The sequence below is a fragment of the Mauremys mutica genome, chromosome 1, assembly GCF_020497125.1.
Source record: "Mauremys mutica isolate MM-2020 ecotype Southern chromosome 1, ASM2049712v1, whole genome shotgun sequence".
Taxonomy (NCBI): domain Eukaryota; kingdom Metazoa; phylum Chordata; order Testudines; family Geoemydidae; genus Mauremys; species Mauremys mutica.
The window spans coordinates 254,782,066-254,797,891 of NC_059072.1; the positions used below are offsets into that span (position 1 = coordinate 254,782,066).

Here is a 15,826-nt window from a genome sequence, read left to right on the forward strand (position 1 = left end):
CTGTACTTCACCTAATTTAGCTGTGACCGTCCGTGTTAAGTAACTGACATTAAAGAGCCAGGCGTTAACTGGTGAAAGGAGGGAAGAGTCGGTGCATATGGTTAGGTATAGGAAGAATTTAGGCCCATTAAAAAGTCTCCTGGGGCTAAAAGGTTTCCCCCCCCCCCAAAGAGGAATGCTTTCTCTAATACTAAGAACAGGTAAGAACTGCTAGGACACCCTAGAGACTAAACAATACACAGATGTCTGTAGATGCAGATTTATGGCTTCAGAGAGCTAGTTACACATTAATCTGTCAAGCCAGGACATTTACAGAAGGCTGGCAGTCACTAATCCCCTCTGTACTGACCTCTGGAGACCACCCGTTAGCTCACATGAGGAGAAAAAAGGGTTCTTACCATAGTGACTGTGGTTCTGCGAGATGAAGGCTGCCCATATGGAGCCACGCTTTTAGAGTACGAGCATCTCTGCATGTCTGGCCCACCATCTCAGAATCTTCTAGAAAGTGCTGCCCGTTAGAGTCACTTCCCTCAACCCTTTGCGTCCTGCAGGGTTCCAGGAATGTCAGAGCGGGAGTGGCCCAGCCACCTCCTGGTTCCTGCCACTAACTCGGGAATCCTTATCTTGAGGCTCCAAAGCAGTGGGGGCAGAGCGTGGAGCCATCTAGGCTTTCACCTTTGAAAACTGCCCACGTGGATACTCACAGGTGGAAGATTAAACATACAGGAAAGGACTGAGTATTACCAGTTAGAAGTGACCACGAGGTTGTGCTTCCAAGTTGGACACTGAACAAAAACAAAAGATAGCACACAAAAGGGGCAGAGAAAGGGGAGGAGAAGCTAGGGAAGTGTTGAGGACACAGCATTTGAACATGCTGCATTGTTGGTGAAAAGGAAATGGAGGGTGGCTGGTGTCGCTCCCTGATTTATATCATCGGAACTCTGCAAAAAGGTTCCAACGGACACAGCTTTCAAGAAACTCAGAGGGACTGCTTATTCCAACAGCAGTAGATCCATACATGGGCAGTTTTCATATGAGAAGGGTTAATTTATTTTGCTTTCAGCATACTGGAAAAACCTAGCTGTAAGATGTAGCAGATGATATATTAAACCTGCAGTGGGAGCTCAACCCATAATTTTAGAAAGAACTTCCCGATTTAACAACATTTTAAAATGCATAATTCTGGATGAAGGAAATCTCTCAAACAACTAAGAGAATTTAAAGAAAGCCTTAAGAAAAATAAGGCATCAATCCATGATGTAATAAAGCACTTACCATCTTGTTTGGCAAGTCAAGAATCAGCACAACTGACATAATCCAGACACTGCTACAAGCCCATGGATGTGTGTCCAGGACAGCATGTACATATATGTGCATTTTAGCGATCTACAGACCTTAGGAGAAGGGCCACGCCTTTAATACTGAATTGCTGCCAGTCTCGGGAGTTCTCATGAACTACAACACCCTAGCCACCTGAAAGCCAACAGACACTGGACAGCCAGTTGCAGCAAAGAAAGGCCACATCCAGGACAAGCTAGCTGCCACCACCACTGAAAAGCCTCCATGGAGGTGCTGGGGAGCAGAAGGCAAAGAGGTGTGGGGGATAGTCATGAAGACTGGGATTGGAAGGATTGATGAATTTTAGGGGATGGAGATAAGAGCGCTGAATATATGTGCAAGGTATTTCACCCATGGAGTGTCATACACATCACCCCATGAAGTGGAAAGTTTTGAGGGAACACCTTGCTAAAATGTTGGCAACACATTACTTGTTCTATCATTCAGTTTCAGGACTCTGCCACTGCAAGTAGGAAAGAAATGCTGGTGAAAGATTTTGCAAGGAGGTTTCTTCTTCTCTGTAATTCAAGGCTCCAGAGAGAAAAGTGTAACCCATTTGGTGGATTAAGAATGAAATCTTCTAACCCCATTTCACAAAAGCAGACTTCTCTTCCTCCAACTTGAACATGTGTGTACACGTAAGTAGATTATATGTTTAACCATGCAGATCTCAAACAAAAATATATTAATTGTAAGTGCATGATTTTTTAAGAAGTTTTGTGCACTGTAATTAAGAACAAAAAACCCACAAAATGTTTAAAATCATCATGTGGCAAATGAGAAGTATATTACAGAAGCCTTCTCAGGTTCAAAGGAATACATTAATGTAACTGAAGTGAGCATTTTTCTAACTCCTAATGGGAGTTGCCTGTAATGGACCAAATTCTGCACTAGGTGACATTATTTCATTCGAGTTACTCCAGATTTACAGACAGGTAGCTGAGAACAGTCATCCATTATTCCCAGAAACTTTGCAACTTCTTTCAATATTTTCAGGTCCAAATTTTCCAAAAATCAACAGGACACACTACATCTTTGAAGCAATTACTATATGTCACAATGCTGTAATTACACATTACAAGAAACAATGCAAATCTTCTCAACCTCTAAAAGTGATGCAGCAAATACTAGATGTCCCAGGGACTGCATCAGTCATACTATAGATGTCACAGAGCATGCCTGGAAGAAGTTTAGCAGCCACTGTAGTACAGCTATTGGCAATAATTCTGCTTTAAACAAAACTTTAGTCAAGCCAACTGACTATACCTCTGGACAGCTTTCCAATTTAAACAATAAGGGAAACCTACTTTGCATGAACTTACAGCCCCCCCGGATGTTCAAGTATTCATTTAAGAGCCACATCCAGCATTCTGTACTATTGCTGAGGAGAGTCTTCCTAGGAGTCAGCATATTTACTTTTGCAATGCCCAGGAATTCACTAATGCATGGCTCTTTCTATTAAGTTTCTATTTTCAAAAGTTTGAAAGTCTCCATTTCTATATTTCATTGTACAGGTACAAAAGCTTACTGAAAATAGCTTCATTGATCATCTAGCCCAAGATGTCTCCTTTTCCATTTCTTGTAGAGCCAGCATTTCACTAGCTTTCTGTTTTTCACTTTGCAAGCAGCAGTTAAGTAGTTTCAGCATCTCTCAAATGACTACATATTGAATCATCTGAGAACATGGTTCCGCTTTTGAAACCTCTCCAAAAAGGCTATTTTGCTTTTATCGCTATCTTGTCATTATTGGCTGGTGCAATTTCTTCTAAAGCAAATCATGCTAAATCCTATTGTTTCAGAAGTTAGACTACAGGGGTTTACATTAAACTTAGATCAATTTTTTTAGGTTGCCCAAACTATTGCTCAGGCTCAGACACACTCTGTGTTACACAACAATGCTAAGTAAATCAATTGCCTGGGTGATTTAAAAAAAAATTGAGCAAACCTATCTATATCAATACTGTGAACTTAGTTTGGGAGCAGACACTAAATGATGAACTGACAAAAAAAAAGAGCTGATTATAAATTGGTCACATTTGTTTGCTATTAACCCCAGTGATGCCTAACAATTTTTTTATCTGCCTTTCTGTATTAGATGAAAAGAGATTACAACTTTGTAAACAAGCTCTGTACCTAAAGCTATCATCACCAGTAGTGTAAGACCAAATTTAAAGTAAAATGAGTATGGTTTTGAGTAAGAAGTTATATTACTAATAATTCCAGAAGCAAGCCCAAAATTTTCAGAAGTGATTAGGAATTTTAAGTGCCCAACACTGAAATCCAGACGTCCCCCTCCCCCTTAGGGGTGCTCAACATTTCTGGAGAAAATCAGACCCTTTAAGATGTCCCCTAAAATGAGCACCCAAAAATTAAAAACACTCAAAAATTACCAGTCACTTTAGAATAGCTCAGCCAAACTATCTTATAAATAGAAAACGGCTTCTAAATCCTATGGTGGCTGCCTTTTCTCCCCACAAAGTAATTGGTGATGGTGGTTAGGAGATGCTTCAGTTAGATCATAATTAAATTAAGATCCAATAGACACTTTATAGTTGCTTTCTACTGAAATTTTTTTTAAACATTTACTTTAGCTTTTGGGATTTTAGTTACTACTGCTATTGACTGCAAAGATAAAAATTATTGCCACCAAATATAGCCAGCCAATCCATTGTCACTCACTAGGCTGTTATTTGACTAAATTTCTCCCAATATCTTAAGTGAACAGCCAGATATAATCAACAAATCCACACAAAACGTCCAATTTGTATTATGTAGTATCTATAACAAAATAATGGTAGAACAGAATTCAACTCAGTCAGTCCAGCCCTTTATGGAAACTCGCCTGGCCACATCCAATATCCAATTACCCAGAAGAGAAATCAAAAGTCAAAATGAAACATACAAAGTTTTCATGCTGAGCAGACAAACCTTACAGCATGATCTAAAGACTCTGAAGAACAGTTGGGGATCAAGTTCCAAAGGTCAGGAGACCTTGGTTAGTCAAGAGCCATGCACTGCAGTTGTATAACACTTAAGTAAACTTCTACTGTGTAGTTGTCTATAAACATTATTTTCATAGACTGTCTGAAACAGTACTACCTTACCAGATGCTACACTTCTGTAGCAAAATTCTTAAGGGAAAAAAAGGTAGGATACTGTTTTTCAGTATAAGTGTATGTGATCAAATACTTGTGATAATATATATTTTATTGTACACTTTAAATAACTAACCATAATATAGGTTTACAATAAATTTATTTAAGCATGTCATCTAACAAACCAAATCTTTATCCCACTGGAAAAAAGTTGCTGTCGAGATACTGGTTTTAGTGTGGCAAATTCTGCCTACACTGATAGAAGTATGTAGTCTATGAATTTATGGGTTTTTTTTTACCTATTAACAGCACAACTATGCGTTGCTGCCTTTTTATCAATTACTTCTTTAGGCCTATTAGCATAGATAAAGGCTTTAATTCATGGCTAGAACAATCTGAAAGAATCTGTTACTGCACTCTATATATTCATTGTAATAGTGTAGAAACAAAACAACTTTCTTTCTCTAAAGGCTTGTTCAAAATCTCACGCAGATCCATTCTTTACCTCTCAACAAAATGGTGCTGTAGTAGGGGTCAAAATGTAGCAAACGGGATTTTTTGGGGGAAAAAAATCTTAAGTACTAAGCAAGACAGGAAATATTCTGTATATAATCTATTGATACTGTTTGTTAAAAAAGATTGAGAATACAAGTTTGCCTTTATATTTCTACACATACAAACAAAAAACTGTTGTGTTACAAGATTATGCTGCTTTCTTTGTTCTTGAAAACCTGAAGCAGACAGAAGTTGAAACCTGAGCTCCTAAACTGTGTTGGTAAACCACATAAGAGATTGGACATTAACAATGCACCAATTGTTACACATAAGACTTATTCATTAGAGCAAAACAAAATTTCTACAAACATTATGTATAAATCTAGTGTTAAGACATTTCCAAAGAGAGGAAAAAAAACTAGCTTTGCTTTTGTAAAAATAAAGCTTATAAACTAAGCATTACTTGAGAGTTTCTGAGGGAGATCTTTTCAATTAGATCACAACAGAGACACTACTACAAAATGTCAAATTAAAAAAAAAAAAGATTGTTTTAAATTTCAGTTTCATTTCTAACTGCGTTAAAAGCAATATGATGTAAGCAGCTGCAACAGGAATTTTATTCAGCATTATTCTAGAAGAAAAAGCCTTTAATAAAGTAGTTAAACTTTCATGAAAGAAAAGTAAACTATAGCATAAGCTGTTAAGTCACAACACAATACAGTAAGAAACAGCCTCTAATGTTACATGTCCTTATTAAATCTTCATTATAGCTGTTGTCACCATAACCTTTGTATACTGGAGGAAAAATACCACAGTAAATAACACATATCCTGTACTACTTAAAGCCATTTCTTTTTTGTAAAGTGCGTATAAGGGACAAGTAATGCTGCAATAGTTCCATTTATACATTTCTGATGCTCTCATAACCATGGTATCTATGTGCCATGTGGGAAACTACCTTAAAAAAAATGAGTAGTCTAATAAGGTATCCTTAGTTCTATCACTGTTCAAGTTGCCACTGCCTCAACTACAGACTGAAAGTTTTTTCCTTTGCCTTTTTTGTTCTTTCTCCTATGAAAACATTTCCTCTCCCCCGGTTCACCCTCCGAGGAAAGGCTTCTGCCAAAGAATCAGTCTTCCACTGTGTTCTTATGACTGTCAGAGCCATCCTGTTCTTCAGTGGTAAGGCACTTATTAACAAAAGACCAAGAATGCCTCACCCCTAGATAACAAATGATTCACCAACAAGTCACCCAAGAGCCCACTCCTTAGCGTGAGTCAGAGAAAAGGCATTCTAAGATAGCACTTTAAAAATGAATAAAAACCTTGAGTTGGATCCTGAACAAAATTGGGTGCCTATAGAGCACACTGGGAACTGAGTGTGATGTACTCCATTGGCCCTCAGGTCTTCAAAAGTGACTAGTAGATCCATGTGAGGAAAAAGATCTTCCATTCCATGAAAAAAATCTCAAGATTGAGAGGATTTTGTTCTGAATAGGAATGGGGGTGGGTGGGTGTTTTGTTTTGTTTTTTAAACAGGAAGGAAAAAGAGGAGAAAAAAATCCATTTCAGAAAAATCAGCATGAAGGTTTCTGGCTTGCCAGCTACCTGCCCAGCCTCCAAACTGCTGGGCAGGAGGCCCAGTTGCCCAGCTAGCTGGCTTCCCAGGTTGCCTGCCAAGTGGACAGGCCAAGGAGCCAGACTACCCAAGGAGACATCTGCTCAAAAACCCTGGGAGCAGGGATCCTGCTAGCTGGGAAGCCAGTCACCTCCACAGTCTGGGACCCCAGGATCTAGGAATTGGCCACCCACAAAGCCAGGAAGCCCAGGAATTCAACCAGTTGGGGAACTGGCCATCCCTGAAGCCCCAACTCCGGCAGCCACATGGGCTGCTAGGGAGTCTCAGAGTCCAGATTGCTGCAGCCTGCAGGCAGGGTGCCCAGGAATCAGGGAGGGAGTCCATCTTGTCTAGTCTGCAGCGGTGGCTCCAGGCACCAGCGCTCCAAGTGCGTGCCTGGGGCGGCAAGCCGCGGGGGACACCTTGCCGGTGGCTGTGAGGGCGGCAGTCAGGCTGCCTTCGGCGGCTTGCCTGCAGGAGGTCCCCGGTCTCACGGAGGGTACGCCAAAGCCGCAGGACTGGCGAACCGCCCGCAGGCAAGGCGCCGAAGGCAGCCTGACTGCCGTGCTTGGGATGGCAAAAAAGCTAGAGCCGCCCCTGCTAGGCTGTCTCTGTTGGGTTGATATGCTCACTTCAACTACCCCTGTAGTGGACAAAGGTGAAGTCCACTATGCTGTGTGACAAACGTGTATGACAAAATGTCACAGAAGCTTCAGACAGGTTCTCACTGATGTTGAGGGCTGCACTTGGAGCTGCTGTATGCGGGTCTGCCACTGTTTCGAATCTCTCAGGTAGATATGCTTTTCCCAATCTGGAATCTAATACTGCTTCTATTAATTTGACGCTTTGCACTGGGGTCAGTGTGGATTTGTCCTTGTTGACCTTGAGACCTTTAGATGATGTCAAGAGTCTTTTGAAGAGAGAGTCTGACCTGCTGTTGGAAGGAGCTCTGTATTAGGCAGTCATCTAGTAAGGACACACCTAGACTCCTCCTTGTCTTCTTAGCCGAGCTGCCATAATAGCAATACCTGATGCGGTGTTTGTGGAGCAAAACCGGACACGTCGGCTGTGTGGAGATGGCTGTGTGGATGCTAATTTGGTCATTTGCACCATCCAGCTATGCAAGCATCCAGCTGAGGTACTTGAATGCAGAAGAGCCTTATCTGTGGGCACTAGCCTCATCAACAAAGCATCCTCTCTGTTTGAGCTGGTAGAAGCCTGTGCTAGCCTTTTCTGAGATGGAAACTGCAGTGGCTTTATAAGCTAAGGCAGGGCTTATATCTTTTTTTATGCCACCTTGAGTATTCTGTTAGCACTCAATGACAGTGACATACAATGACTATCTCAGAGCTGCCCTAATATCAACACACCAGGCCTTCGTAAGTCCTGGCCTCATTTGCTTAACTTTTTGAAGAAGAGGCACAATGGACTCATTTTTACAGACAGTATCTGCATCAACCTCCAGCAGCGAGTCTAGTGACGCAGTTATGAACGAGAAACTAGAATCCAAGAAATGTGCTTGCAAATATGACGAGGCTTTCTTTGATTATGCTTCACCAGTGTTTTGGTCAAGAATGAAGAAAGGCTAAAATGCCTGCTGTATCACATTGTGTTCCATAATGCCACATTAGAGAGCATCAAATAGTGTACTTAATGTGTAAGTTCCTTGGTTGCTACATTGCTCTGCTGCTGTCTAGGGTCACAGGAAACAGTAAGTCTCAAAATGGGAGGTCACAGGCAAAAGGTAGGGTCTATACCAAAACCCCTGGTCTACACTATGGACACTGCAGCAGCGTAGCTATGCCAGCATAGCCCTGTAGTATAGACACAGCCCACATCGCCAGAAAAGGTTTTTCTGTTGATGTAGGAATCCCACCAGCTTTCAATTGTTTTATTCCAAGCAGGGGAACATTTCTCCTCCTGCCCCCGAGAACTCTCATACGCATCATGAATTGAATGAAACAAAATTATTATATTTTTACATATTTAGACAGGGTTAGGGTTTTTGTTTTATTGTTTTTTTGTTTTTTACATTCCCAATATTTAGGGAAAAGTTTTTTAAAGTTACTTTATTTTTAAAATTTTCTTTTTAAAGAGAACATGAAAGAACCAAACCGTCCTCTAATAAGTTACAATGTATAAATCCCTGTACATGGCTCAAAATAACTTAGGCAGCAGAACTGACTGCATATTATATTAACTTGCGGTTTATGGTGCAATTGATTCAAAATAAAAGTGTGCATTATCTCCCAAAAAATAAGTGTATGTCATTAATACTGTGCCACACTTTATATTTTTTAAAAGAGTACACTTAAATGTTGGGGGATGACGACATCTGCACATGGACTTTTTTTTTTTTTAAACAAATAAAAATCTCTCACTAGCCCACAGTCAAATCAAGAAGTTATTGACTTAAGAATATCAATTCACTACAAACAAAGATTCAAAATAATTTTCCCTTGGCATTCTGTAACTACTACAAAAAATGCAGCTTTTAATAAAACACACACTCCAAACCATTAGATCTAAACATAACCTCAGCAGAAATAAGACTGGCAGTAATTGCTGTATAGGAAACAAAGAACAAGCCCAAACTCTGTCTTTTCCCCCATAAATTTTACAGACTTGATTGTAAATTAATTGATTGCAAAAAAAAGTTGAAGTTTTGAAATTTAAAGAACAGCAAACCCTGGTAGATTCACAGATAAAGGCACACTGCCTACAGTGGATGTGAAGTTTTATTTGACAATATAAAAACCTAGAGGCATTAAATAATTTGCTCATATCCATCCTTGCCTACACACACAACCTGTCACTAAGAATTTTCTGGAAACCAGGTTAAACTCTGATCACCCACAGCAAGATCTGCCGAGATATTCTTCAGTTCTTTTAGAAAAAATTTCATGTATACTGGATAAAAAACAGTATTTCAAGTTATAGTTGTACACAATTTTAAATGTAAATGAAAGGCTAGAAACAGCTGTTCAGAAAAATGCTTTAAATGGAGTTCACTGAGCAAGCATACTTTTGTAGGTAGGAATTTTGCTTTCAGTTTGATATAAATCCTCTAACAATCAAAGATAAACCCAATTTCTCAGCTATCCTTTTCCATTGCTTAAAATGTTCCTGTGCCACAATATGTATTCAGTCATATTTGTTGAATGAACCTGGTATATCATTATGCAGTCAAGTAGTTAAACAGCACTGGCAAATACATCATAATAAGGTTTCAAAATTAGTACCCCATTTAGATGAATGAAAGCATTTCACACCTCTCATTACTATTATCTCAGTTTGGCAGGCTGCAAGCAATATAACAGTATATCTGTTTACATTCTGAAGGTCATCTGAACAATTAGAAGGGCCTTTTTTTTAAAATAAATAAAAGCTTTGGATTCTGAGAATTCAGCAAACTACAAGGGGAGAGCATGACGCCCACAGGTTCCTTAGTTTTCTCTGTAATGCACGTCTGGATTAGCTGAAGAATAAGATTCTATGCAAACTGCAAAAATAACTATAATTAATAAAGTGATACACTGATGTGTGCAGGAATATTGCTGGCTTCAGACAATGAATCCTTAGCTAAAAGTAACAGTCACAGAAAAATATTTGGTGGTAACTAGTGGAGTGATGATATATAGATCCTTTCAACCTTGTGCTATCTGGCTCAAATTAAGTACAAGATAAAATCCAGTCCAGTTCCTTGTTCTCAGAGAAAGAACAATTCCCTACACATCCCACTTGGCAAAACTTCAATTTAGCATGGCCAAACCTGTTTTTCAAGCCCTGGTTATGCCAATACTAAGCTTTCTACTGTTGACTATACTACCACTCTACCTCATTTTCTGACTCGCCCCCCCCAATAAACAAAGTGTCTTACTTGGCACAACTATAAACTAGGGCTGTCAAACGATTTAAAAAAAATAATCAGTTAATCGCAAGATTTAAAAAGTTGTGATTAATTGCAGTTTTAATCACACTGTTAAACAGTAACATAATACCATTTATTTAAATATTTTTTGATGTTACGTACTTTTGAGCTACTGCTGCAGCTCGTGGTGCCTGGCACTCGGCCTGCAGCTCTCAAGGCAGGCTTCATGCTTTCACACAGGGGATGCATCTTGCCAGAGCCCATGGCCATTCCGCAGCCCCTCCGGCCATTCCTGGCTCACCAGGGGCGCCATTTCAGATTTTGGCTGGTTAATCACATGCATTAACTGCGATTGACAACCCTACTATAAACATAGACATTAATGTGGTTTACACAGTATCAAGTAGACTGTAGTAATTGTTAAAAGTTTACATCGTGCTGCCTAACTTGATTAGCATTGTTAAATATATTTCAGACATGATTTTTCAGAGATATCCACCAGACAAAGACTGATCTCTTCTGGAACATGGAGATATAGATCTGATACCGAAATCAGAAATCAAAATAAATTCTAAAATTCAGAGAAAAGATATGGGTGAGTGAGAATGAGAAAAGAACTGATGTGTAGAATTAGACAAAGAAATTAATGTCTATAAAATAATTTGCTGAGAAGGTAGAGCGCTCTGTTTGTATGCAAGGATTAGTAAAACTGGTGTCCTCATTTTCTATGTGATGGACAACTGTGGGGCCACAGTACTGCCTGTTGGTAAGCATAGTGGACTGGGAGACCGCAAACCTGAATTTTCCACCCAACTCTACCACAGATTTGGTATAGAATCACTGAACTGGAAAGGACCTCGAGAGGTCATCTAGTCCAGTCCCCTACACTCAAGGCAGGACTAAGTATTATCTATTCTAGACCATCCCTGACAGGTGTTTGTCCAACCTGCTCTTAAAAATCCCCAATGATGGAGGTTCCACAACTTCCCTAAGCAATTTATTCTAGCGCTTAACCACTCTGATAGTTAGGCAGTTTTTCCTAATGTCCGATCTAAACTGTGTCTGCTGCAATTTAAGCCCATTGTTTCTTGTCCTATTCTCAGAGGTTAAGAAAAACAAATTTTCTCCCTCCTTCTTGTAACAACCTTTTATGTACTTAAAAACTGTTATGTCCCCTCTCACTCTTCTCTTCTCCAGACTAAACAAACCCAATTTTTTCAGTCTTCTCTCATAGGTCATGTTTTCTGGACCTTTAATCATTTGTTTTGCTCTTCTCTGGATTGTCTCCAATTTGTCCACATCTTTTCTGAAATGTGGCACCCAGAATTGGACACAATACTCCAGTTGAGGCCTAATCTGCATGGAGTAGAGCAGAAGAATTACTCCTCATGTCTTGCTTACAATACTCTTGCTAATACATCCCAGGATGATGTCTGCTTTTTTTGCAAGTGTTACACTGTTGACTCATATTGAGTCAACTATGACCCCCAGATCCCTTTCCGCAGTACTCCTTCCTAGACAGTCATTGTCCATTTTTGTGCCACCAGTCAAGACATTTAACCTCTGTTTACCTGTGTGTTAAAAAGGGATAACACTTGTCCACTCATTCAGTTCCATTACTCCAGAAAGAGATACATTTCCCCAAGGAAAGAAAAAAAATGAGTATCTTGAGAAATGTGTTAGTTTCATTGGAACTGATCATGACAGATGCTAGGCACATTCAGCTCCCCTTGATGTAAAGTTCCTTGGACAGTAAACATCAGTTCTAAAGGGAATTTAACAACAACAAAAAAATCCTATTGTAAGCCTGATAGGAATCCCAAGAGGGTCTCTGGTTAACTGTGATGCACTCTCTACTAGGTATTTGAAAATTACAATGAGACAGCAACAATAGTCATGTGGGGTCTTAATGTTGTCTTAAGCCATTTTCATCAAAATAATAGGAGAGATTTTCTATTATGTACATTGCCACAAATGCTCAGATGCATTTTACAATGATGTTTCTATATCTGGATTTAACAAAGTGAACAGTATCCTTGGAAATTTTCTCCCTTCTCAAACAAAGCATAAGTGAGAGTACCCTCAGGTTTTAATGGAGGAGAGATTCCCAATTCTGAAGGATCTTTCAGTGAGCCATACTATATTTCAGATAGTAATTCCCACTACACTGGTATCCTGTAGGAATGATATGGCAAAGGCCACTCTTACTTAAGATAAATATTTACATAAGACATTGGCAGAATTTCAAAGACTTCTTCTGAGATGGACAGAAGGAAATATTCCAAGGACTGTCTTTACAACCAGCTACGTATTTTGTTTTTAAGTCTCATGAACATTTCAATACATTCTGTAACTTAAGGTAAAGGGGAAAAGGCACAAAGAAAGCAAAAACTGATGGTAATCTACTTTTGGAAAGGCATAATGATGTTAACCCATAAGGAAAGTAAAATGGTTCCTTCAGTTAGAATGACAGAGTTAAAAATGTATAAATCACTTTAGCCAGGTGTCGACATGACACACTATTAATTGCTCAAGCAATAACTTCCCTCAGATAAGAAAGTAAACAACAGGATAGTGTGGGGAAGATTGCATTATCAGCAGCCATGTTCCAAATCAGATAAACTTGGCAGTAAACCTGATGTCACAGGTGGTGTTTCTGACATCAGGAAGGAAAAAACCCAACACACTGACTAGAAAGGAGACAGTATTTTTACATGTAAAAAGAAAAAAGTGATAAACCACAATGAAGGGCAGAAAATACAGAAAAATCTAATGGTCTCCTTTTGATAAATTATTTTGTTCTAGTTTGGTTAAATATGACTGTCAAGGCTGAATCTCCACTCTGTCACTTTGAGTACAGAAGGTGGAGGCCCGCAAGGATTCTAAAAAATTAATACTTGCCACTCCAGGCTTGTATTAAACTCCCAAGGTTACAGCTTTTCTCTGACCTTGGCTTGGTAAACATTGCCACCACCCAAATGCAAAAAAAACCCCAAAAAACAAAAACAAAAAAACCTTGGACCCAGGAAGGAACACTTGGGAATTCCGCCCTGTGGGGTACCCTGAAGCCCTTTCACCCACCTTTCGGGGAAGAGCTGAAGAAAGAAAACAAAAGAAATTAGCTGTAGCCACCAGCTAATCAAGCAGCATGTGTACAAACCTCTTAGGATACCAAAAATCCAATCCTGTTCTTAAAAAAGGTAAATTTTATTAAAAACAAAAAGGAAGAAAATACATCTGGAACTTAAGCTTTTGCTAGATTTTAGAAGAGCAATTCCAAAAATTAAGCACCCAAACTAGCTTTCTTGGAGGTTCAACTTAAAGGTTACAAGCAAACAAAAGCATCAGGGGTTAGCACAGAGGAGATCCACAAGCCAAAATAAGAAATAAACCTGATAGTGTCTAACGAAACATTCCCTATCTAAATTATTTTTTCTAGGTATGGAAGATACTTTCTCATACCTGGTTCAAATCTTACACAGCATTCCTGCTTATAGCATTGCTGCTCCATGTCCCTCAGCCCAGAGAACAGATAGACAAAGGGAAAGTTTCCTTCCCAATTTTAAAAAGTTCTAGCCTTCCCATTGGCTCTCTTGGTCAGGTGCTCACTTTTTTATTTCTTTACCTGGGGAACTTTTTAACCCTTTACAGGTAAAGCAAGTAAAGATCAGCTACCAAGAGAGATTTTACTGCTGGCTGGCTAGGTGTCCATCAAAGGGAGCTACCCCTCCCCCCTTCATCATCACAATGACTTTTTTTAACTTGATGGGACTGCTAATTACAAAAGCCATTTCATTTCAACATTTCACATCAGATGAGACATTAGGATGCATTTCATGTAAGATTTCAGCCTAGAAACAAGATTTACTCACACACAAAATAAGGCCAAATAATATCTTGCCTTTAAATAAAATCTTTCCAACAGTCACAGTCCCTAAAGACAGACTTGTTCCAGACCTCTGCAATGTTAATCCTGTCAGAGCCATTTCCACAAGAATTTGTTCAAGGACGAAGTCTGCATAAAAGAAGAACTTCTTAACATCATCCATGCAACGAAAGCACAGCTATGAATACTGAACCAGGAAAATATTTCAAAACACTTATCCACCAAGATTGTATTACCACAGTTGCAAACAAAACACAAAAAAGCAGCTAGAAGTTTTAAATTTAAAATGCAAACTAGTCCATACTAGATCCAGATCCTTCAATGAAATATTTAAACTGGAGAGCTAACCTCTCTCTTTTAAAGACAAGGCAAGGAATACTACATGGCAACTAGGTCTACAAACAATACTATTAAAATGTTATTTCACGACTCAATAACTCCCCTCATGGATGTGATGAGAAAACATTTATTAAGCTTTTGAAATAATTTCAAGTATGCAGTCGAACAAGAAATATATCAAATCTGCTAGAAGAGTCCTCAAAAATGAGACCCATACAAATAGTTAAATATAAAAATAAAAAAGTTGAGGGGTTTTTGTTTTTTTAAGCTAACACGACATGACTGATATTCAGGGAACAAAAATATATCAGACCTGACATCTGAATCCAGATCTTCACATACGAAAACAAAGTTCTCTCTCAGCTTAAAAAATAGATTTATAGTATAAAATAGACATTTTTAATTTGATTAAATTTAGTGGGGAAATATTGAGATTTGGAAACACGAGAAGAGAATTCAGATAATGTAGTTACTTTTCTGCCATTATGAGTTATTTTAGCAATATCAGGGAAGTGATATTTCAATGAAAAAATGGTTGCCTCCCTTTTGTAACTACTGTTCTTTGAGATGTATTGCTCTTGTCCATTCCAGTCTAGGTGTGCACGCACCCACATGCGCAGTCGGACATTTTTTTCCTTAGCGGTATCCATAGGGTCAGCACTGGCACCCCCTTGAGTGCTGTGCTCGTGTGCCTGTACATCAGGTGCTGCCGACCCTTCGCCCTCTCACAGTTTCTTCTTGCCGACAATTCCGACAGAGTGGCAGGAGGGTGGATATTGGAATGGACATGAGCAACATATCTCGAAGGACAATATAGTTACAAAAGGTAGGTAACCGTTTTTTCTTCTTTGAGTGATTGCTCATGTCATCAATTCCATTCTAGGTGACTCACAAGCAGTGCTAATGGAGGTGGGCTCAGAGTTCTTGGTCTGGCAGCTTGCAGCATTCACTGTCCTGCTGAAGCTAGCATTGTCCTGGATCAGCGCATAATAGGATTGTGCTGGATCAGCGCATAATAGGATGTAGACCTGTGGACAGACAACCAGGTATGCTCTCCTGAATGAGCACCTGAGCCAAGAAGAGTGTCGATGACGCTTGTGCTCTAGTTGAGTGCACTTTGACTAATGCCAGTGGAGGCACACTCACCAGATCGTAGCAGTATTGGATGCAGGCTGTGATCCAGC

General features: G+C 39.4%; 1 protein-coding gene across 1 annotated transcript in view; it reads right to left on the reverse strand.

Moving 5' to 3' along the window:
* ATP11A (ATPase phospholipid transporting 11A) overlaps positions 1-744 on the reverse strand; it is a 153,725-nt gene extending 152,981 nt beyond the window's left edge. The window contains exon 1 of the mRNA XM_045007544.1: positions 399-744. Within this exon, the coding sequence (XP_044863479.1) occupies positions 399-473 (75 nt within the window). The 5' untranslated portion in view covers positions 474-744. The remainder of the gene's footprint in view (positions 1-398) is intronic.
* Positions 745-15,826: the final 15,082 nt, after the last annotated feature.